This window comes from Ranitomeya variabilis, chromosome 4, assembly GCF_051348905.1.
Source record: "Ranitomeya variabilis isolate aRanVar5 chromosome 4, aRanVar5.hap1, whole genome shotgun sequence".
NCBI classification, from domain to species: Eukaryota; Metazoa; Chordata; class Amphibia; order Anura; family Dendrobatidae; genus Ranitomeya; species Ranitomeya variabilis.
The window spans coordinates 232,847,040-232,872,581 of record NC_135235.1 but is presented as its reverse complement, the minus strand read 5'-3'; the positions used below and the strand labels follow the sequence as shown (position 1 = coordinate 232,872,581).

Below are 25,542 nucleotides of genomic sequence, written 5' to 3'. Positions count from 1 at the left end.
CACCAGAAAAATTACCCTAACCATATCTCCAAATTAACTAAATAATGGCTTCACCAGAAGAAAATTAAGAGGGCGTTGTACATAGGAGATGCCCCTGAAATCTGACAGATGAAGAAGAGGGTAAAGATCACCAATTCTACATGTGCCGTGGTGATAAACTCAGACCCCAGACTGAATACTCGCAGATAAGGGGGCTTCTACACTGTATAAGATGTGCAGGTTTGTACAAACGCATTATATTACTTTATTATTTATTTGGATTTTTCCAACAAAAAAAATTGAATTTTAAAGATTATGTGTAACATTAAGGTAGAAATGATTTTTGTTGGTGGATTTTTTTTCACAAGACGTAATTTGGCATTTCATTGGGGTGTGTAGACTTTCTATATGCACTTTCGATAAGGAGGCGCCTAGTGATGAACAAAACAACAAAGATGTAATTTGCTTTAATTTGACATTTTGGATTTCTTCCAGGGTCACCTCAATGAGCTGAATACATGGGCGTCTTGTACCATTCTGAGGGGAGGGTCACTGGACAAGGAAACTTTTGTAATATATGTAAATTCATGTTATTAGTGAGTCCAGGACCCGGTATAAATACTGCCCCATCCAGGGTAGTCACAGACCGGAGAACTAGAGGAGCACGTAAGCTTTTCCATTACTCATCACACTCACTACACAGATATAGATCTAAAAAAAATACTTGTATTTTTTAATTTATCAAATTTTCGTAAAATTGCAAACGGCAAATAATTAAACAAAAATGATTGGAAATCATTTTAAATATTATAACATTAGAATTATATTTAATGTCCATAAAAATATATTAAATTAAAGAATAATATGGATTAAGGTAAAACACACTGATATAATATAACATTGCATGTAAGTAGAAGGTTTGTTCTAGATAGTCAGGGTGTGAATGCGTTCTTAATGAAAGGGGTTATTTTCAGAAAACTTTCCTCTATAGTGTAGTGATAAGAAACACACTGAGTATTACTCACCTTCCCTGAGTCACCACCGCTGCCCCAATCTTTTTTGTTCAGGTTTAGAGCTATCATGTTGAGAGCGCTGCAGCCAGTCGCTGAGATCAGCGGCTCTGCCGTTGTAGACATGCATCCATTAGATGTGTCTTCATAGTGTCTCCTACAGTAGTGATGTCTCCTCAGTGCCCGTTCACATTAGTGGAGCCTCCTCTGTACCCAATTAAAGTAATGACTCTTTTTAGTACCCAGCATACAGTAAGGAGGCTTCCTAAGAATCCTGGGGTTCAGGGCAATGACGCTGAAAACCTGTGGTGCAGCTCATGACCATTGAGTGGTGGCATCTGGACATACCGACACCGACATCTTGTGATAGAGCCAAGAGCAAATGAAGGGAAGGAAATATCTGTATATTGTTTCTTTTGTCTCTTCTGTTTCAGATATGGAGTCTCCATCATTGATGAAGTTTCGCCTGTGGGCTGTATTACTTTGTGGTAAGACCTAAAATGACATTTAATAAATTACCTATAAATTACACAGCTGTATTCCTAACATGAAACTGAGCAAACTGTCTAGTTATCCAGGATATTATAGATGTTACTTTCATTAAAATTTCTAATTTCACGAAATGATTGTTTCTACCACTAGACCTTGTGTTAGAGAAATGTTATCCATCTGCACCATTGATCTGTGCACTGTACTGGTCATATTCTTATTAACAGCGCACCATGTGGTGTGGAGGGGTATTACAAGACAATATTTGGAAACTTGTAAAATTCTACTGTGTAGACACAGGTCCTTCAAATCCTACATATCACCCTACAATATTCATGAAAAGGAAATCTCCTATGAGGTTGATGGCAATCGTCCCATATTAGGAGAGAAATACAACATTAACTATAGCCATGTCCTATCATCCACCCATGTCTACAGCAATTGCAGCGCCCCAGAGTCCTGGTCGTTGCAGCACTGTTGCTCCGCCACTAAAGGGGGGCGTGATGGTACGTCTGATGGCACCTAAGGAGTTCACCTGACCAGGTATCAGAGTCACACATTACACATCACACTCTGGCCACCAGGGGGAGCAAAGGGTTCTATGATTAGGCCACTCCTCACAATCTGGTAAAACTGGGGGCTGGACAGAAAGTTAGTCAGAAGCTGACTGGGTTGGAACCAGGCAACATCCTGTGGCAGAGGGTGTTGCAGGGGAAAATTCAGGGGGTCCCTGTCAGGGGTGGGATCCTGACAGAGGCCTAGCGAACGGAACAGAATGTTACGGAACCGTGCCTGCACTTCATTGCGGCGGTATCTTAAGAAAGGATAAGAAGCGAGGTTTATTGTGGAGAAGTGAGAAACAAGATCACAGCACAAAGGAGATAAAGCAAGTAGGAGTCGTGCCGTAAGATCGAGGCAACATCCTACTGAGGCGCGTAGCCGGTGGCCGGAATGCCGAGGAAGTATTGGGCTCCACGCATTACTTCAAACAGCGGCAGGACAGTTAATTATAGGTTGGCTGTCTCACCTAAATCACCTAAGCAGACATAGGGGGCAATTGTGGGAGAGGGGCGACTCTAGGGTCCCGGAAGAACTCCAGGCCTACCCGTCATACGGGTGCATCCTAGCCATATCATCTGGGGGACGGAGAAGAACATCAGAACAGATACGAGTTGTGAGAAATACTATCAGAAACAGACACAACGGTTGTGAGGACTATCCCGTGGTGCTCAGCATGGATGTACTACAACACACAGGCGCTAGAAGGTAGGCACTGATTTCCACCTGCAAAGGGAACTTTGGATGTGCCTTAGGACCGGCCGGTCTCAGCCAGCCCTGTTAGCAGTACTCAGGATTGCGGATCCTGAAGCCTTCAGTAAAGAACTAAAGAGACTGCAACCCTGTGTCCTCATTATTCATTGCGACTTGCACCACGCACCACCAACACATCTTTCATTGGACGCCCCTTAGCAGGGTCATGGACCGGGTCTAGCCACCGTGACGACCACAGAACCGAGACAGAGAGGTGTTATGATCCTTAGTGGTTGAGGATCACGAATTACTCCAGCTAAGTAACAAACATAGGACAAGCTGTAGGGAGGTGGCAAACTGGACTGACCGCAAATCTGAACCTATCCAAACACACTAGAAGTAGCCGGTGAACGTGCCTAAAAAATCCTAGACGTCTCGAGCCAGCCTGAGGAACTAACTACCCCTAGAGAGAAAGAAAGACCTCTCTTGCCTCCAGAGAAATAATCCCCAAAGATATAGAAGCCCCCAACAAATAATAACGGTGAGGTAAGAGGAAGGCACATACACAGGGGTGAAAACAGATTCAGCAAATGAGGCCCACTAATACTAGATAGCAGAAAATAGTAAGGGGTCTGTGCGGTCAGTAAAAAACCCTAACAAAATATCCACACTGAGATTTCAAGAACCCCTGCACCAACTAACGGTGTGGGGGGAGAAACTCAGTCCCCTAGAGCAACCAGCAAGCGAGGAGATCACATCTTAGCAAGCTGGACAAGAAACATGATGAATGCTGATAATCAAAAAATGAACGGACAAAAACTTAGCTGGTCTTGGAGAGGCTGGGAGCAAGGTAATCACAAGGAATCTGAAGAGCACTGAATACATTGATAGCAGGCAAGGAACTGAGTATCCAGGTGAGTTAAATAGGAAACAAACCAAGGATAACGAACCAGCTGATGCAGCCAACCTGCAGAAGACAACACTACACAGTACCGCTTGTGACCACTAGAGGGAGCCCAAAAATAGAGTTCACAACAGTATCCCCCCCTTGAGGAGGGGTCACCGAACCTCATCAAGACCCCCAGGGCGATCAGGATGAGCCGCGTGGAAGGCACGAACCAAATCGGCCGCATGAACATCAGAGGCGACAACCCAGGAATTATCCTCCTGACCATAGCCCTTCCACTTCACCAAATACTGAAGCCTCCGTCTAGAGATACGAGAATCCAAAATCTTCTCCACCACGTACTCCAATTCACCCTCGACCAGCACCGGAGCAGGAGGCTCAACAGAAGGAACCACAGGTACCACATACCTCCGCAACAAAGACCTATGGAACACATTATGAATGGCAAACGATGCTGGGAGATCCAAACGAAAAGACACTGGGTTAAGGATTTCCAAGATCTTATAAGGACCGATGAAGCGAGGCTTGAATTTAGGAGAGGAGACCTTCATAGGAACATACTGAGAAGACAGCCACACCAAATCCCCAACACGAAGTCGGGGACCCACACCGCGGCGGCAGTTGGCAAAGCGCTGAGCCTTCTCCTGTGACAACCTCAAATTGTCCACCACATGGTTCCAAATCTGCTGCAACCTATCCACCACAGAATCCACCCCAGGACAGTCAGAAGACTCAACCTGACCCGAGGAAAAACGAGGATGGAAACCAGAATTGCAGAAAAAAGGCGAAACCAAAGTAGCAGAACTAGCCCGATTATTAAGGGCAAACTCGGCCAATGGCAAAAAAGTCACCCAATCATCCTGATCAGCAGAAACAAAACATCTCAAATAAGTTTCCAACGTCTGATTAGTTCACTCGGTTTGGCCATTAGTCTGAGGATGTAAGACCGACGAAAAAGATAAATCAATGCCCATCTTAGCACAAAAAGTCCGCCAAAACCTGGACACAAACTGGGATCCTCTATCAGACACAATATTTTCAGGAATGCCGTGCAAGCGAACCACATTCTGAAAAAAATAGAGGAACCAAGTCGGAGGAGGAAGGCAACTTAGGCAAGGGCACCAAATGGACCATCTTGGAAAAACGATCACACACCACCCAGATGACAGACATTTTCTGAGATACTGGAAGATCCGAAATAAAATCCATGGAAATGTGCGTCCAAGGCCTTTTCGGGACAGGCAAAGGCAAAAGTAAACCGCTGGCACGAGAACAGCAAGGCTTAGCCCGAGCACAAATCCCACAAGACTGCACAAAGGAACGCACATCCCGCGACAAGGAAGGCCACCAGAAGGACCTAGCCACCAAATCTCTGGTACCAAAAATCCCAGGATGACCCGCCAACACCGAAGAATGAACCTCGGAAATAACTCTGCTGGTCCATCTATCCGGGACAAACAGTCTCTCTGGTGGACAACGGTCAGGTCTATCCGCCTGAAATTTCTGCAGCACTCGTCGCAAATCTGGGGAAATGGCAGACAAAATCACTCCCTCTCTGAGAATACCAGCCGGCTCAGAAACTCCCGGAGAGTCAGGCACAAAACTCCTAGAAAGTGCATCAGCCTTCACGTTCTTCGAACCAGGTAGGTATGAGACCACAAAGTTGAAACGGGAGAAAAACAGCGACCAACGAGCCTGTCTAGGATCCAGGCGCTTGGCAGATTCGAGGTAAATCAGGTTTTTGTGATCAGTCAAGACCACCACACGATGTTTAGCTCCTTCGAGCCAATGTCGCCACTCCTCAAATGCCCACTTCATAGCCAACCACTCCCGATTACCAACATCATAATTCCGCTCGGCAGGCGAAAACTTTCTTGAAAAGAAAGCACATGGCTTCATCACAGAGCCATCAGAGCTTCTCTGTGACAAAACAGCCCCTGCTCCAATCTCAGAAGCATCAACCTCGACCTGGAAGGGGAGAGAGACATCTGGTTGACATAAGACTGGAGCTGAAGAAAACCGGTGCTTCAGTTCCCGAAAGGCCTCCACGGCCGCAGGAGACCAATTAGTCACATCAGAACCCTTCTTGGTCAAATCCGTCAAAGGTTTAACCACGCTAGAAAAATTAGCGATGAAACGACGGTAAAAATTAGCAAAACCCAAGAACTTCTGAAGACTCTTAACAGACGTAGGCTGAGTCCAGTCATGAATAGCCTGGACCTTGACTGGGTCCATCTCCACAGTAGAAGGAGAAAAAATAAAACCCAAAAAGGAGACCTTCTGTACTCCGAAGAGGCATTTTGAGCCCTTCACAAATAAAGCATTAGCACGCAGGACCTGAAACACCATCCTGACCTGCTTCACATGGGACTCCCAATCATCAGAAAAGACCAAAATGTCATCCAGATAAACAATCATAAATTTATCCAGATATTCTCGGAAGATGTCATGCATGAAGGACTGAAACACAGAAGGAGCATTAGAGAGTCCAAAAGGCATCACTAAGTACTCAAAATGGCCTTCGGGCGTATTAAATGCTGTTTTCCATTCATCTCCCTGCTTAATGCGCACAAGGTTATACGCACCACAGAGATCTATCTTAGTGAACCAACTGGCCCCCTTAATCCGAGCAAACAAATCAGACAATAGTGGCAAAGGATACTGAAATTTGACTGTGATTTTATTCAGAAGACGATAATCTATACAAGGTCTCAAAGAACCGTCCTTCTTGGCCACAAAAAAAAAAAATCCTGCACCAAGAGGGGAAGAGGATGGGCGAATATGTCCCTTCTCCAAAGACTCCTTTATATAACTCCGCATCGCGGCATGCTCTGGTATAGACAAATTAAAAAGTCGTCCCTTAGGGAATTTACCACCAGGAATTAAATTTATAGCACAGTCACAATCCCTATGAGGGGGCAGGGCACTGGACCTGGGCTCATTAAATACATCCTGGTAGTCAGACAAAAACTCAGGGACCTCAGAAGGAGTGGAAGAAGCAATAGACACCAACGGAGTATCGCCATGAATTCCCTGACAACCCCAATTTGACACAGACATAGCTTTCCAATCTAAAACTGGATTATGAGCCTGCAGCTATGGCAGACCCAAAACGACAACATCACGCAAATTATGCAGAACGAGAAAGCGAATCACCTCCTGATGTACGGGAGTCATGCACATGGTCATTTGCGTCCAATACTGAGGCTTATTCTCAGCCAATGGCGTAGCATCAATTCCCCTCAGAGGAATAGGAAATTCCAAAGGCTCCAGGACAAAACCACAGCGCCTGGCAAACGACAAATCCATCAGATTCAGGGCAGCACCCGAATCCACAAAAGCCATAACCGGGTAGGACGACAAAGAACAAATCAAAGTAACAGACAAAATAAATTTAGGCTGTATCGTACCAATGGTGACAGGTTTAGCGATTTTTTTTAAACGTTTAGAGCATGCTGAGATAACATGAGTAGAATCACCACAGTAAAAGCACAACCAATTTTGACGTCTATGACTTTGTCGCTCAATTCTGGTCAGAGTTCGGTCACATTGCATAGACTCAGGTCTCTGTTCAGAAAATACCGCCAAAGGATGAACAGATTTGCGCTCCCGCAAACGCCGATCAACTTGAATGGCTAAAGCCATAGAATCACTCAGACTTGGGAAACCCCACCATAACATTCTTAACGGCCTCAGAAAGACCTTCTCTGAAATTTGCAGCCAGGGCACACTCATTCCATTGAGTAAGCACCGACCATTTCCGAAATTTTTGACAATACACCTCTGCTTCATCCAGACCTTGAGAGATAGCCAGCAACGCTTTTTCTGCCTGATTCTGAAGATTAGGCTCCTCATAAAGCAGTCCAAGAGCCAGAAAAAATGCATCTACATTAAGCAATGCAGGATCTCCTGGCGCCAGAGAGAAGGCCCAATCTTGAGGGTCGCCGAGCAACAAGGAGATAACAATTTTAACTTGCTGAGCGGAATCACCAGAGGAACGAGGTCTCAGAGACAGAAATAACTTACAATTATTCTTAAAATTCTGAAACCTAGATCTATCTCCAGAAAACAACTCAGGAATGGGTATCTTTGGTTCTGACATAGGGCTATGAATAACAAAATCCTGAATACTTTGCACCCGTGCAGTAAGATGATCCACACTAGAAGTCAGAGTCTGAATATTCATGTCTGCAGCTGAGCTCAAAACCACCCAGAGTTCAAGGGGATGAAAGAAACTAAACAGACTGCAGCAAAGGAAAAGCGGGAAAAAAAAAAATGTACTCAGGTCTTCTTTTTATCCCACTTCTGCGATGCATTAAACACTTTTTAGGGTCTGCTATACTGTTATGATCCTTAGTGGTTGAGGATCACGAATTACTCCAGCTAAGTAACAAACATAGGACAAGCTGTAGGGAGGTGGCAAACTGGACTGACCGCAAATCTGAACCTATCCAAACACACTAGAAGTAGCCGGTGAACGTGCCTAAAAAATCCTAGACGTCTCGAGCCAGCCTGAGGAACTAACTACCCCTAGAGAGAAAGAAAGACCTCTCTTGCCTCCAGAGAAATAATCCCCAAAGATATAGAAGCCCCCAACAAATAATAACGGTGAGGTAAGAGGAAGGCACATACACAGGGGTGAAAACAGATTCAGCAAATGAGGCCCACTAATACTAGATAGCAGAAAATAGTAAGGGGTCTGTGCGGTCAGTAAAAAACCCTAACAAAATATCCACACTGAGATTTCAAGAACCTCCGCACCAACTAACGGTGTGGGGGGAGAAACTCAGTCCCCTAGAGCAACCAGCAAGCGAGGAGATCACATCTTAGCAAGCTGGACAAGAAACATGATGAATGCTGATAATCAAAAAATGAACGGACAAAAACTTAGCTGGTCTTGGAGAGGCTGGGAGCAAGGTAATCACAAGGAATCTAAAGAGCACTGAATACATTGATAGCAGGCAAGGAACTGAGTATCCAGGTGAGTTAAATAGGAAACGAACCAAGGATAACGAACCAGCTGATGCAGCCAACCTGCAGAAGACAACACTACACAGTACCGCTTGTGACCACTAGAGGGAGCCCAAAAATCGAGTTCACAACAGAGAGGCCCGGTACCGAGTACCCCGCGGCCCTGCGTCTGGGGGCGCTGCACAATCACTCAACCATATCTGTAGCCATCACCCAGGCATGTCTATAACTATTAACCAACCCTGTCTATAGCCATTACCCAGCCATGTCTACAGCTATCATCAGCTCATGTCAACAGCCATTACCCAGCCTTGTCAATAGCCATCATCCACCCATGTCACCAGCCGTCATCCACCCATGTCTCCAGCCATCATCCACCCATGTCTACAGCCATCACCCACCAATGTCTACAGCCATCACCCACCCAAGTCTACAGCCATCACCCACCCAAGTCTACAGCCATCACACACCCATATCTACAGCCATCACCCACCCATGTCTACAGCCATTACCCAGCCATGTAAACAACCGTCACCCAGCCCTGTCTACAGCCATTACCCAGCAATGTGTACAGCCATCATCCACCCATGTCACCAGCCGTCATCCACCCATGTCTCCAGCCATCATCCACCCATGTCTACAGGCATCACACACCCATATCTACAGGCATCATCCACCCATGTCTCCAGCCATTGCCTAGCCATGTGTATAGCTATCACCCACCCATATCTACAGCCATTACCCAGCCATGTCTACAGCCATCATCCACCCATGTCTCCAGCTATTACCCAGCCATGTAAACAACCATCACCCAGCCCTGTCTACAGCCATTACCCAGCAATGTGTACAGCCATTACTCAGCCATGTATACAACCATCATCAACTCATGTCAACAGCCATTACCCAGTCTTGTCAATAGCCATTATCCACCCATGTCTCCAGCATTCATCCACCCATGTCTACAGCCATCACCCACCCATGTCTACAGCCATTACCAAGCCATGTCTACAGCTATCATCAGCTTATGTCAACAGCTATTACCCAGCCTTGTCAATAGCCATCATCCACCCATGTCTCCAGCTATCTATCCACCAACGTCTACAGCCATTACCCAGCCATGTAAACAGACATTACCCAGCCATGTCTACATCCATCATCCACCCATGTCTACAGCAATCACCCAGCCATGCAGACAGCCAAAAGCCAACCAGATTAAATACCCTTTTATCGCATTAAAAAAAAAACAACATACCTTTGTGTCGGTGAATAATCCTCTTGCATCCCCCGCTATTGAAGTGCAATAGAAATGTAGATGTGTTTTCTATCTGTGAATTTTCCTCATCACATTTAAAGGGAACCTGTCACCAGGTTTTGTCGATAAGAGATACGGCCATCACCTTTCAGGGCTGATATATAGTATTGTATAATGCTGTATATCTGCCCCCCAACTTGACCTGTAAGAGAAGAAAAATAACTTTTATTATACTCACCTGTGGGGCGGTCTGGTATGATGGGTGTCGCTCTTCTTGGTCTGACGCCTCCCATCTTGTTGTGATGCCGCCCTCCTGCTTGCTTCGTGTGGATGACGCATTTCCTCAGCACCGCGATCCTGCACAGGTGCACTTCTCTGTCCTGTTGATCAGTTTAAGCAGGGCAAAAAAAACAGAGGGTGAGAGATTCAGAGAATCCCATACACTTTGCTGAAACTGTAAGACGCTGTATTTTTTACGCACAAAAGTACAAACCAGAAAAACCCACCGAACACTCGTCATGGAAAGTTAGGTGTGGACGTAGAACCGAATGCCAAAAAGAAAACATAAGAAGCATTTGTTCTCATTCACACAGAGGTTTTTCCAGACTAGGAAACATCATGTACAAGTTCTCACACAGATATGGGGACGGATAAATAGAAAAGTTAGGGGAGAAGAAAATAAATTAGCAAAAAGCAAAAATTGTCCATGACTGGATGGGGTTAATGTTGGAGTGACCATAAATAGAAACACAATGTGTTTCATTGTGAGTCCGAAACAGAGAAGAAAATTTCATTAATATTTGCGTTATTTTTCCACCTATTTTTCACCTATTATTTTCATACCTATCTATTTTCCAACCATCTATTTCAGAGTCCAAGACATTAAACCTGCTTAAAATAAAACTTTTATTCTGTAACTTTGCCTATTGTTTATTTATCAGTAAAACTGAAGACTTTGGGGAAGATGAAGTAATGTGTACTATTCATTCTCCAGGATTGGGTCTACTGTTGGGATTCAAAGGAACGGCAGGACAGTGGCGACTGGGTAAGTGGACACAAGTTTAGTTTTGTGAAGTTAATGTCCTACTTGCAGCCCCGTCAATGAAAACAAAAATATTTTACTCCAGCTGAAGAGAGAAAAGTTAAAAAAAAATGTTGGCCGGTCATTAATCGATAAATCCCATAAGGGGCCTTGTAGTCACACAATACACTGTGATACTTCTGTAATGTCGGCATTGCCCTATGAAGTCCTGTCTGTGGCCATCACTAGCCATGACAATTTATTGAATGGGAAACATGCAGATAGGTGACCCCCAATCTACTGCGAGCGAGTATAACAGTCACCATGGTTTGTAAAGGGTCAGACTTGCTCAGATTCATCTTTGATCCCGCCACTTGTAGTCAGATGTTGGCTATATGTCACATGTCGGGGAGGAGTCAAAAGGATAAATGTATTCAGGGTGGACATTCCCTCTAAGGTATGGCCTTTAGGATTAGTGAAGTCTTTGGTGTCAGATCTTTTCTTTATTGACCAATTTAAATTCAAGACAATATTATTGTATGAAAAAAAGACCCCGAACTGTAAATCTAACTGAAAGTTTCATTTTAGGTGAGAAGATAGTCACTCCCGGAGGACAACAATTTATGTTGGTGTTTATGGAGAATGCATTAGATATGCCTGTATGGGAAATCGTTACTGATGGGCCTTGTCCATATTTCAACTTGGAATCTTCGCCCATGTTGTATCTTGAATACAATAGGGCGGCCACAGTTCGGAAAGGAGAACCAGCGACATTCGAGTACCCAAATCCCCAGCCAATTATAGGATCAGGGATATCTTCCGGTAGCATGATCATTAAAGCCAATGATGACATCACCGTGATGTCCCGTAATTTTGGAGGAAACAGTGGAGACGTTGCTTTGCATTACCCGGTTGACCAGTGGGGAACTAAATACACCATATTCACCCCGACTGATGGACTTTCAAAACACTGTGCACAATTTGCTGTTGCTGCCCATGACATTTTAACTACAATTACCATGGTCCTCAGTGGAACTGTATATTACAACGGGAAGAATTATAATAAGGGTGACACCATGACCGTGGATTTGGAGCCGTTCCACTTCCTGCAGATGCAGAGTAAAGATGACCTTTCCGGAACCACGGTGACCTCTCAACATCCTGCAGCCGTCCTATCTGGCCATTCATGTGTTGCTGGAGTTGGAGGTTGCAGTCTTGTTTATGAACAGCTCCTACCAGAAGAAAATTGGGGAAAGTCCTATTTTGTCTCAGTCCCGTCCTTCTTATCTAGGGACAGCCAAGTTTATGTCTTGGCATCTAAACCTACTTATCTGGAGTACCAGTCAGGTGAAGAAAAGCTGAAGACCAACCTAGAAGCAGGAAAACCGATGAAGTTTAAGGTTTCTGCATCCAAACCCTTATCCATCCACAGCACAGAGAATATTCAGGCTTTTCTTTATGGCTTTAGTGGCAATTTTGAAGGCAAACCCTTTGGATCTTTCCTGACCAAAATCCCAGATACTGAATCGTTCTTCCATAATTACAGCCTCATGGGACAGAAGGGATTTGACAATAATTTGGCCATTATCACAGCGAAGGCCTCGAGTGTGTCTGGATTCTTATTTAATGGGAAACCTCTACAAAATGCAAAATGGAAGGCAATCCCGAACACTGAGTACGTCTCGTCAGAAATTAATTATGGTGGAGGCTTCAGTTCCAACACAATGCAAAATCTCATAGCACCTTTCAGTCTCGTAACTATTGGGTACTCAGGGGACATGGCGTATGGCACAGTGGCAGCGGGAATACAAGGTGTGTATGTCATATTCTTCAGTATATCTCATCTATTGTGTCTGGCTTTTGGACTTGTTTTGACTTTTTTTTTTACTTTTTCTTTCCAGCTCCGGTGTGTTCACTGATTGAATCAAATGGTAATTCACATCTACACAATGACAAATATTAGGAACAAGTGAAAATAAAAATACTTGAAAATTATCACCAATTGGTCCATAACGAGCTCCGATACAACGAGTTGATTGTCTCTAGTTTCTATCATGTAACAATTGTCTTCCTCTTTGTTCCCCTCCCCCACACATCTGACTCTGTTATCGACAGCTCATCCCTTCCTTTCACTTAGAGATCTGATGATTTTAAAGTCATCATGAAGGATACAATCAATAACAAACCAATCAGCTTTTCCTTTGTACAGATCAACGCATTCTGGCAAAAGCGGATTTTTGTAAAATTTCAATTTTACTCGAATACATGTGCTCATCTGTACCAGGGATACATAGTTTTAAGAGCCTCAAGGCCAAAAATGCAGGGTGCCAATTGGCTGTCATGGCAGCTGATGACAAGCTGAAGGTTCCTGTTGTTACCATCATTCTACCCCTGGGAAACTCTTCATATCAGCTATATTTTGCAATACCATGGCATATCGGTATATAGAAGAAGTGATCAAAATGTCACAGATTATGTCATTATGTCATTATAAAGGACTAAAATATAATATTAAAAAAAAGTTTTAAAAAATAATTGAAAAATATTTTAACGATATAAAACTTTAAATTACCCCCTTTTTCCCATTAAAAAAACTAATAATTAAAAAATGTTTTTTAGCTGTAGCTGCATTAATAAAGTCCAATCTATCAAAATATAAAATACATTCAATATCGAATACATTTAAATACATTTTAATTAGAATGAATGCAGGAAAGAGAAAAATCAATATATTAAAATAAAGAAATAATTTAAAAAGAGATGTTTGGTATTTCCACACTTATAAAATACAATTTAACACAGTATGAAATTAATCGTTCATATAGTAAATGCAGGAAAGAGAAAAATCAAAAGATTCCAACCTCTTATTATATTGGTTGTACTGAGAAATTGAAATTATTATAAATTTGGTGATAATTGTAATTTTGATTTTTTTTTTTAGGACTTGGTTTACCATTGGGCTTGAAAAGGAAGCGCAGGGATGTTGGAAACAAGTATGTCTACAATCAATGTTATATTATTGTAATGGTATTCTGTAAAAAAAGTCTAATATTTGTAAAATGTAATCAGGTATTCAACTCTCTGTGCCCTGTTTGGATTCGCAGATGGTTAATACTCTGGCATTTAAGGGGACAAACTGCTTTAACCGTAATTATTCTCAATCCCAATGTTTCCGGGCAGACGTCAGCTGTATAACGCAGCCAGCCTCTGGTGTACGGAGTAGTCACGGCTTTGAGCGCACCCCAGAAATTCACACCTGTCAGAAAGTGGGGTCTGAAAGCTAAATGGTGTTAAGGGTGGACATTCCCTCTAAGTTATGGCCATTCGGATTAGTGACGTCTACAATGCTAAAATTTGGTCAGAAAATGGAAGGTGTTCGCTAAATCCAAATATTCCTGGTCAGAATATAGTTATGGTGGAGGCTTCAGCACCAACATCATACAACATCCCACAACACTAGAGATGAGCGGATCAGGCAAAACTCAAATTCTCCTGTTCTCACAGATTTGCCCCGGGAAGTTCAAATTTAATGTCCCTTGTTATTCTGTGTGGTCTATCTCCAGACCCCAGATTTAAAAAATAAAGAAAATCCTTATTGTCACCTCACCACTCACCGCTCCGCTCCTCACTGTCACCCTTCCAGTCCTTGCTACCTCTTCAGATTGCCACCACTTGAACTGAAATCCCAGATTCCATGAGACTGGGCCAGGACTTCCTGGTTCGATTAGATAAGGGTTCTGCACAAGCATGTGAAAGATTATGGCACCAAAATGTCAAGGCCTTGAGCGCTCAGGTTTAGAAATCTCCTTGTCTTATTGAAACCTGGAAGTCCCAGCCCCGAGTGAAAGGCCGAGGAACTTCAACGCAAGCGGTGGTGATCTGAAGATGCGACAAGGATCTGATGGGTGATGATGAGGAGTGGAGGGGCTAAAATAGAGAGGTGAGATGTGAAGTTTTGTTGGCCTTTTATGGTTTGGAAACTTGTTGGGAAGCGGACTTCTTCGCGATGAGTCCATACAGAAGCAAATTACAAAAAAAATGCATTTTACAAATGTGAATTTTTGTAAAAATTTAAGTAGAATTCAACTCTGCTCATCTCTGTAGAAGACCTTTTGGCCTCTTGACTTTTGGGTACTCAATGTATGTGGTCTATCTGTTAGTGGTACTGGGGTATGAAAGGTGTGTATGTCATATTCTTCAGCATTTCACATATATTGTGTTTTTTTTCCTTGTTTTTGATGATTTTTTACTTTTTTTTCTAGCGCCTGAGTCTTTGGTCCCTGAATAAAATGGTAATTCACATCTACACTTTATAATAATGCAAAGTAACAAAAAAAATTATATCCCAAAACAAGCTTTAATAGTGATCCACAGGCTGCCTTGGTAATGATAGAATAATTTTCTTTATCTAAAGATCTAAGCAGTATTCTTCGTCTTAATAGGCATATTGCACTGGTACACACAGATATATCTCTATATAATTGTAGACGTAGTAAAATAAAATTCAAATCCTTATGTTTACTAAAAAAAATGTTACCAATAAATAATGAAAAACAAATATGATAAACTAGCTGTACTACCCGGCTTCGCCCGGGTTAATGACTGCTGTTAGCAAAATAGAATGTGTTAACAAAAATTTATTCTGCACACAAAAACCACAAAACAAATAGATAGAAATGTAATTATTAAAAGGCAAAAACTAAGCTAATAGAAGCATTTCTTAACATATATTAGCTTTGTTATACTGAGAATGTCTTTATTGCCTATATTAACCAATCAGAGCTCAGGTTAATTAACTGTAGCAAAATAGAAGCTGAGCTGTGATTGGTTGCTATTGGCAGCCTGATAAATCCCCAGCCAACAGGAAGCCCTCCCCCCTGGCAGTATATATTAGCTCACACATACACATAATAGACAGGTCATGTGACTGACAGCTGCCGTATTTCCTACATGGTACATTTGTTGCTCTTGTAGTTTGTCTGCTTATTAATCAGATTTTTATTTTTGAAGGATAATACCAGACTTGTGTGTGTTTTAGGGCGAGTTTCATGTGTCAAGTTGTGTGTGTTGAGTTGCGTGTGGCGACATGCATGTAGCGACTTTTGTGAGATGAGTTTTGTGTGGCGACATGCGTGTAGCAACATTTTGTGTGTCGAGTTGCATGTGACAGGTTAGTGTAGCAAGTTGTGTGCAGCAAGATTTGTGCATGGCGAGTTTTGTGCGTGGCGAGTTTTATGTGTGGTGCGTTTTGAGTATGTGCAAGTTTTGTGTGAGGCAACTTTTGCATGTGTTGCAACTTTTGTACATGTGGCAATTTTTCTGTGTGTGCAAGTTTTGCATGAGGTGAGTTTTCCATGAGGTGAGTTTTGCACGTGTGGCGAGTTTTGCGTGAGCCTAGTTTTGCATATGGCGAGTTTTGCATGTAGCGAGTTTTGCGCGTTGCGAGTTTTGAGTGGTGACTTTTGTGTTTCGACTTTTATGTGGCGAGGTTGGTGTGTGTGTCGTGAAATGTGTGCTGAGGGTGGTATATATGTGTTCAAGCACGTGGTAGTGTGTGGCGCATTTTGTGTTTGTGTTCATATCCCCGTGTGTGGTGAGTATCCCATGTCGGGGCCCCACCTTAGCAACTGTACGGTATATACTCTTTGGCGCCATCGCTCTCACTCTTTAAGTCCCCATTGTTCACATCTGGCAGCTGTCAATTTTCCTCCAACACTTTTCCCTTCACTTTTTCCCCATTATGTAGATAGGGGCAAAATTGTTTGGTGAATTGGAACGCGCGGGGTTAAAATTTCACCTCACAACATAGCCTATGATGCTCTCGGGGTCCAGACGTGTGACTGTGCACTTGTATGAGTTGTGTCTGTGCATATCTTATATATCATTAACCCCTTCTCTGTCCCGCAGGTTCTGTGCCGATAAATTACATCTAATATTCTGAGATACTGTGATTCCTGGAAGAGACCAAGATATTGGAGGGAAGTTGTCACCTGAAATAAACTGCGCGCACAGAAATCCGAGGGTCATCTATATTCACTTACAGAAATTTACTTTAAAAAAAATCTTATAATAAATCATCTTTTCTTTCATTATAAATCTGCAATAATGACTCATTAGGTGAAATTGATTAATGCAAACATCTGATTAGACCTGGAAGTGAGATTATCATCTCCAGGATAATACTAACAGTAATGAATTATAATAATGTACGGTGACGGATGCAACAAATATTATAATCTGCTTATACAATAATAAATCATCCAGCTCAGCTGTGTTGTGTGCAGTAATTACTTCCACCACTAGGAGGCGGTGCAGTAATGGACTGCGGTATACATGTAGTAAAAGGCGCTAAATATGGAATAACATTGGGTCTGGGGTGGATTAGAGTAACATGGGTGTGGGCTACTTACCATTTGTGACCCTCTAAGGGCAGGGGTGGGCAATGAATTTTCCTGTGTGGACACATGAGAGACAGTCCCCTATATAGCGTAAGAGCCTCACACAGCCTACTGTATACAGTAGGAGCCCCCACATCATAGCCCTCCTACATACAATATAAGCACCACACAGCCTTTGATATTGAGCATGTGCCTCATATAGCCTCTGATAAACAGTATCTGCCTCACATAGTCTTTTATATACAGCATGAGCCCCACATAGCCTTTATATACAGTATGAGCCCCTACATAGCCTGTTATACACAGCATGGGCCCCACATAGACTTTTATATACAGTTTAAGCCCCCACATAGCCACACTATATACAGTGGGTACAGAAAGTATTCAGACCCCTTTAAAGTTTTCACTCTTTGTTTCATTGCAGCCATTTGGTAAATTCAAAAAAGTTTATTTTTTTCTTATTAATGTACACTCTGCACCCCATCTTGACTGAAAAAAAGACAGAAATGTAGAAATTTTTGCATATTTAAAAAAAAAAGAAAAACTGAAATATCACATGGTCATAAGTATTTAGCCCCTTCGCTCAGACACTCATATGTAAGTCCCATGCTGTCCATTTCCTTGTGATCCTCCTTGAGATGGTTCTACTCCTTCATTGGAGTCCAGCTGTGTTTAATTAAACTGACAGGACTTGATTGGGAAAGGCGCACACCTGTCTATATAAGATCTCACAGCTCACAGTGCGTGTCAGACCAAAATGAGGATCATGAGGTCAAAGGAACTGGCCAAGGAGCTCAGAGACATAATTGTGGCAAGGCACAGATCTGGCCAAGGTTACAACAGAATTTCTGCAGTACTCAATGTTCCTAAGAGCACAGTGGCCTCCATAATCCTTAAATGGAAGAAGTTTGGGACCACCAGAAGTCTTCCTAGACCTGGCCGTCCAGCCAAACTGAGCAGTCATGGGAGAAGAGCCTTGGTGAGAGAGGTAAAGAAGAATCCCCAGATTACTGTGGATGAGCTCTAGAGATGCAGTAGGGAGATGGGAGAAAGTTCCACAAAGTCAACTATCACTGCAGCCCTCCACCAGTCGGGCCTTTATGGCAGAGTCGTCCGACGGAAGCCTCTCCTCAGTGCAAGACATATGAAAGCCGCATAGAGTTTGCTAAAAAAACGCATGAAGGACTGCCAGACTATGAGAAATAAGATTCTTTATTCTGATGAGATGAAGATATACTGCTTAGAATTATCACCGAAAAGGTCTATGTGGAGAAAACCAGGCAATGCTCATCACCTGCCCAATACAATCCCAGCAGTGAAACATGGTGGTTGCAGCATTATGCTATGGGGGTGTTCTTCAGCTGCAGGGACAGGACGACTGGTTGTCATTGATGGAAACATGAATGCGGCCAAGTAGAGAAATATCCTGGATGAAAACCTCCTCCAGAGTGCTCTGGACCTCAGACTTGGCCGAAGGTTCACCTTCCAACAAGACAATGACCCTAAGCACACAGCTAAAATAACAAAGGAGTGGCTTCAGAACAACTCTGTGACCATTCTTGACCGGCCCAGCCAGAGCCCTGACCTAAACCCAATGGAGCATCTCTGGGGAGACCTGAAAATGGCGTCCACCAACGTTCACCATCCAACCTGACGGAACTGGAGAGGATCTGCAAGGAAGAATGGCGGAGGATCCCCAAATCGAGGGGTGAAAAACTTGTTGCATCATTCCCAAGAAGACTCATGGCTGTACTATCTCAAAAGAGGCTTCTACCCAATACTGAGCAAAGGGTCTGAAGACTTATGACCATGGGATATTTCAGTTTTTCTTTTTTAATAAATTTGCAAAAGTTTCTACATTTTTGTTTTTTTTCAGTCAAGTTAGGGTGCTGACTGTACATTAATGAGAAAAAGGGAACTGTTTTGAATTTACCAAATGGCTGCAATGAATCAAAGAGAGAAAAATTGAAAGGGATCTGAATACTTTCCGCACCCACTGTATAACATGATATGTTCTGTCATCATACTATGGCTTTTCCTATTTTTCATTTTTTTAACATTTTTCCCCATCCATTTGGGTCCTCTCTATGGAGATGCAATTCAGTTTTAACCCTGAGCACCTCAGATACATTTTGTCATAAATCATTCATTGATATTTACTGCGTCCCCCCATTCCATGTACCCCTATTATATGCCTGAACCCCAAGCAGCTATACCCCCCACTACAGTCACAATCACACTCAGATGGTTTTTGTACACAAATACCAGCGCCGTGGTTCCCATAGCAATGGCCATATACAGACACATCAAATGTGCGTATCATGTGACCGCCAATGACGCCTCTTCCGGACCCCGGGGAGCGACTGTGGTTCCATAGCAACAGCCATATACAGACACATCAGATCTGCGTATCATGTGACTGCCAATGACGCCTCTTCTGGACCCCGGGGAGCGACTCTGCTTCCATAGCAACAGCCATATACAGACACATCAGATCTGCGTATCATCTGACCGACAATGACGGCTCTTCCGGACCCCGGGGAGCGACTCTGCTCCCATAGCAACATGTACACACACATTCAGTCAGGCCACGTCACCACGTGTGACATCACTTTTGGTCCGGTGGTGCACTCCGATATTTAACCAGGCCATACAGTTCCAGATGGCGTGCACCCAGTGGGCAAACATAGGCACGGGAGCACCACATGAACCATGAAAACACAGGTAACTGCTGCCGGCCGGTTAGAGTGTTCGCTGCTGGGCCACCGACCTGATCCATGTCTCATAACCCGTCCTTCCATTACAGCAGTAACTGCAGCCCTTCTCCTTCATATATCCCTGTCTATTCCATCTCCCACAGTAAGCTTTCTCCATATATTTACCTCCATTGTTGTGTAATGCACTAACCCGAGACTGGTACATACCTGACTATTGCTCCATCTATATGCTCTGTATGTGCACATGGTGGCATTATGTCACTCTTTGTCCGGCTCCATCGGAGCCCTCAGGCTAATTGCCTTATCACGTGATGTCTCTGGCTTACTTATATTATATTTTATGTGTAATTTTTGCTCTCAGTTTCCATGACTGATATTTTCCTTGTATATATTGTACGTCTGTCCAGCACCTCATTTATACACTTGTATCTTATGGGATATCTAATCCATCCTGGTGATTGATGCCCTGTGACTATTATACTGTCTTCTATTCTGGCAGTGACATTGTGACAAAGACCCCAGTGGGGTAGAAACATCCTTACTTTGTCGCATATGTCACAGCCACCTTTTTTTTTGTCTTCACGAAATATAGAAACTTGCATTACCAAAACCAGATTGTGCAGTGAATCTCTCTAACCTTTGGAGTGTCCGAGGCCTATTATACTGTTTCTACTCTGTGGAAATTGATGACACTTTAGTGATAATTATTTCTTCAAATGTGGAGACTCCAAGTTGGGTCTCCATCTGGTGGGCTTCCCGTGTAAGTAGGGCTCCCAGACAGGCAGGCTGCATTTATTTTCGCTCAATAACCTGTGTTACTTTCCTTACATTTTTCTACCAATATTACTGTAAGAAACTGATGTTTGTGCCGTCTGAGTGTGCTGGGAAAAAAATTGGAGGTGTTGCATGAGGTATCAGGGCTCCCAGATAAGAAGGCTTACACCGCTCCCTTAACCACCAGGTCCTCATTGAAGCTTCAATTCGAAGATGTAAATGTTGAGCCAGACCCCCGATACCTCATGCATGGCCCATGGCTGACTGTTGCCGTGCCATTTGCAAATTTCTACTGTGGGTCAATTGATGCCACTTTTCATGGTCCCTGCCCCTAATTTTAGCTGTTTGGGAAGCTTTTTGTCACCCCTTAATGTGTTGTTTGTACATTTGGTTTGACCTCCCATTGAATCTAATGGGGTTCGGGTATGTTTGTCGAACCATTAGGTGAACTGTTCTGCGAAAGGTCCTTGAAAGGTTCACTCATCTCTACTGGAAACCGCAGGCATATTGCAGAGGTACTGAAGAACGCATGCAAACTGGAGACTGAAGGATCGCAAGCTGTAGGCAGATAGGAGGGATCATGGAGACCTCAGACAGGTAGCAGAATACACCCTGGAGTATCAAGAAAGTACAAATATGATGGAAAACGCAGGTGGCTTGGAGACGTCCTGGAAACCGCTGGACACTCAGCAGACGTCCTGGAAGACCGAGGACTTGCAGTAGACAGAACTCTGGAGTAAGTAGAAAGTGAAAACCATGGAAGCTGCAGGGAGATAAGAGACGCCCTGGAGAATCTAGCCAGTCAGCAGTGAAACCAAAAGCCTCAGACATGTAACTCAGGAACTGGAAACCACAGGAACTGTGCATAGACAAACTAAATAAAAGTCATATTAAAGTATAATATCAGTTTTTGTATTTCCTGTGCCAGGATGGAATATAATGGATTTGTAGATGTATAAATGGCATATAAATTCCTGGTCAGAATAGGGACACCCAAAAAACAAAGCCGATACTCAGGAGCTTGGCTTCTACCCCAAATGTCATATTAATAGCATTCATAGGTCAGAATTAAGTGTGACTTAAATTAAAATGGCAGCAATTATAATAAATGGGGAAACTTATTAAGCCAGAGCCAATTTGATCACATTAGGGGATTGTTTCTTCTCTTTGGGCTTCATTGTATAGGAACAATTTTTACTGTTGGCAAAATGGCAGATGTAATCAGGCCCGAAAATACAAGGGGAGGCGAATGGAAAAAGTTGTGTTTTTTTTGTGGAGTTTTAGTGAAAAAGAGAAGGTGCCCATTTACTAATTTTACTACGGGCTTTGCAATTGTGTGGTCTGCAGAAATGGACCCTCTTTAGAGAGGTGAAACCAAAGGGTGCATTTAGTCGTGGGGTTATTATAGTGATATACTGGTACAGTGGCAAAAGTAGGAATCTCGTGGCCACGGGAACAGCTGGCACAGGACCAGGGTAAGGTTAAAAAAGATAATTTCATAAATCTCCAAAATTTGATTTAATATTGGGGATATAAAATGTCTACACTCCGAGGATAATTTCAGAACTTTTTCTACTTTTAATGTCGATGTATAATAACAAATTATATTGTAGTACCGTGTTAGCCAGAAAAATCAATGTGAATACTTTTCTACCCAATGATGACAAAATTATTCTCTGGTTAGCCATTAAAGGTATCACTCCGAGAATACTTTTGTCATCATTGGGCAGAAAAGTATTCACATCGGTACTTTTAATGTCGAAATTAATCTGCACAAATCCATTAGAGAAAGAAACTGAAATCATTACCTACAGTGAGGCATGGTGGAGGCAGCATTCTGCTTTGGGACTCTCTCGGAAGCTGGAACTGGGGTTTTAGTCAAGGATGAGGGAAATATGAATAGAACAAATGTCAGTCAATTTTGCTTCAAAATCTTCAGGCATCTGCTAAAAGATGAAGATGAAAAATGAATTTCCACTTTTAGCACAAAAATGACCCTAATCATATCTCCAAATTAACAAAAAAACAGCTTCACCACAAGACAATCAAGGATTTGGAATGGCCGAGTGCAGACCGGACTCCAATAAATACGGTAATCTGTGGGTGACCTGGAGATGCCCCTGAAATCTGACAGATGTGGAGCTACTGCAAGAAGGAGAGAGGAAAGATCCCAAAAGACTGAATGCTGGCAGATAAGGGGGCTTCTACACTGTATTAGATGTGCACGTTTATACAAACGCATTATTTTACTTTATTATTTATTTGTATTTTTCCAACAAAAAAGATTGAATTTTAAAGATTATGTGTAACATTAAAGGTAGAAATGATTCTTCTTGGTGGAATTGTTTACACAAGATGTAATTTGTCATGTTAATAGGGGTGTGTAGACTTTCTATATCCACTTTCGATAAGGAGGCGTCTAGTGATGAACAATCCTACAGAGATGTTACTTGCTATAATTTGACATTTTGGTTTTCCTCCAGGGTCACAATGAGCTGAATACATGGGCGTCTTGCACAATTGTAAGGGGAGGGTCACTGGACAAGGAAACTTTTGTAATATATGTAAATTCATGTTAGTAGTGAGTCCAGGACCCGGTATAAATACTGCCCCATCCAGGGTAGTCACAGACCGGAGCACTAGAGGAGCAGGTAAGCTTTCCCATTACCCATCACACTCACTACACAGATATAGATCTAAAAAAATACTTGTATTTTTTAATTTTTCAAATTTTGCTAAAATTATAAATGGCAAATAATGAAAAGAAAAAATGATTGGAAATCATTTTAATTATTATACCATTAGAATTATATTTAATGTCCATAAACAGATATTAAATTAAAGAATAATATGGATTAAGTACAAAAACACTGATATAATATAACATTGCATGTAAGTAGGTTTGGTCCAGAAACTCAGGGTGTGAATGCGTTCTTAATGAAAGGGGTTATTTTCAGAAAACGTTCTTCTATACTGTAGTAATAGAAAACACACCGAGTATTACCCATCCTCCCTGAGTCACCACCGCTGTCCTGGTCTTTGTTGTTCGGCTTTAGAGCTGATATCATGTCAACAGCGCTGCAGCCAATCGCTGAGCTCAGTGGCTTTGTCGATGTAGGCGGCAAAAGTCAATGAAATTGATGATTGCCTACAGCATTGTTGACATGATATCAGTGCTGCGAACAATCAATAAAGATCGGGGTAATGTTGGAGATTCAGCGCCCGACCCAGGAAGGGTGAATAATACTTGATTGTTTTCTTATGATTAACGCAGATTATAGGAGAACGTTTTCTAAAAAGAAAAAACTCCTTTAATATGTACAAGCCCAGAATGGGGGATCCTCTCCTCTACATGAAGTTACAAAATTACGAAAAATATAAAAAAAAGTCAATTCAGCTCATCACCCGTGTGAGAGATAAGTATCCTCGGAAACTTCCCGGGTGGACGGTCTGCGGTCTGGGTGCGGAGCACGGAGTGTGCTCTGGTTGGAACTCAAGGTCTAATTGCTAACAATGGTCCAAAAGAGGATTTTCTCCAGCACCAAAGAAAAGTGATTAAAACATAGACTTTAATCATATAGGATAAAAAAAATTCCAGGATGTGCCAAGGAAAAAGTGATACTTGAAACCGGAGGAGATGTATTGTGTAATTTTTGAGATGGGCGAACCTGAACAGTAAAGTTTGGGGTCATTACAGGATGCCAGACCCGAAAACAGACGTCTCCCGGGAAGTCTGAGTTACTGTTCGGGTTTGTCCGCCCAAACAAAGCTTGTTGGAAGGCTGAAGCGTAGACAATCAACAATCTGTTACTGTGTGAGCACTTCCTGCCACACCACAGCCATGTCAAGTATTGGCATAGCTGTGATTGTCTGATGGAGCATTGTTTACAATTAATAAATTTAAAAAAACGACAGCTTTACCTTGGCTGGTTATCAAGAATAAATGGGTCCACACACGTTTTTTATGAAATTATTTAAATAAATAATAAAAAAATGGCCTGGGGTCCCACCATATTTGATAACCAGCATAGCTAAAGCAGACAGCATGGATATTGGCCATTCCCAACCTAAAGCTAGCATCCCACAGCGGAACCCAGAAAAGGGGTCCTCAGTGCTCCCTTACAGTAGTGATGCCTCCCTAATGTCCCCTACAATATTGATGCCTCCTTAGTGTCCCCTACAATATTGATGCCTCCTTAGCGCCTCCTTATAGTAGTGATGCCTCCATTGTACTCCCTTACACTAGTGATGCCTCCTTAGTGTTTCTTTACAGTAGTGATGTCTCCTCAGTGCTCCCTTACAGTAGTGATGCCTCCTTACTGCCCTCCTACAGTACTGATGCTTCCTTAGTGTTCCTTTACAGTAGTGATACCTCCTTAGTGCCCCTTAAAATAGTGATGACTCCTTAGTGGTCCCTTACAGTAGTGATGCCTCCTTAGTGTTCCTTTACAGTAGTGATGCCTCCTTAGTGCTCCCTTACAGTGGTGATGCCTCCTCAGTGCTCTCTTACATTAGTGATGCCTCCTTAGTGTTCCTTTAAAGTAGTGATACCTCCTTAGTGCTCCTTAAAATAGTGATGCCTCCTTAGTGCTCCCTTACAGTAGTGATGCCTCCTTAGTGCTCCCTTACAGTAGTGATGCCTCCTCAGTGCTCCCTTACAGTAGCGATGCCTCCTTACTGCACTCCGACAGTACTGATGCCTCTTTAGTGTTCCTTTACAGTAGAGATACCTCCTTAGTGCCCCTTAAAAGTCATGCCTCCTTAGTGCTCCCT

General features: G+C 42.8%; 1 protein-coding gene across 1 annotated transcript; it reads left to right on the top strand.

Annotated features, from left to right (window-relative positions):
- Positions 1–1,429: 1,429 nt before the first annotated feature.
- On the top strand, positions 1,430–17,147 carry LOC143768750 (IgGFc-binding protein-like). Its single transcript, XM_077257400.1, has 7 exons — positions 1,430–1,477; positions 10,854–10,904; positions 11,469–12,692; positions 12,782–12,811; positions 13,822–13,873; positions 15,143–15,172; positions 16,788–17,147. Exons 1-6 carry the CDS (start codon positions 1,444–1,446, stop codon positions 15,147–15,149), a joined length of 1,398 nt encoding a protein of 465 aa, XP_077113515.1. The 5' UTR covers positions 1,430–1,443; the 3' UTR covers positions 15,150–15,172; positions 16,788–17,147.
- The last annotated feature ends 8,395 nt before the right edge of the window (positions 17,148–25,542 follow it).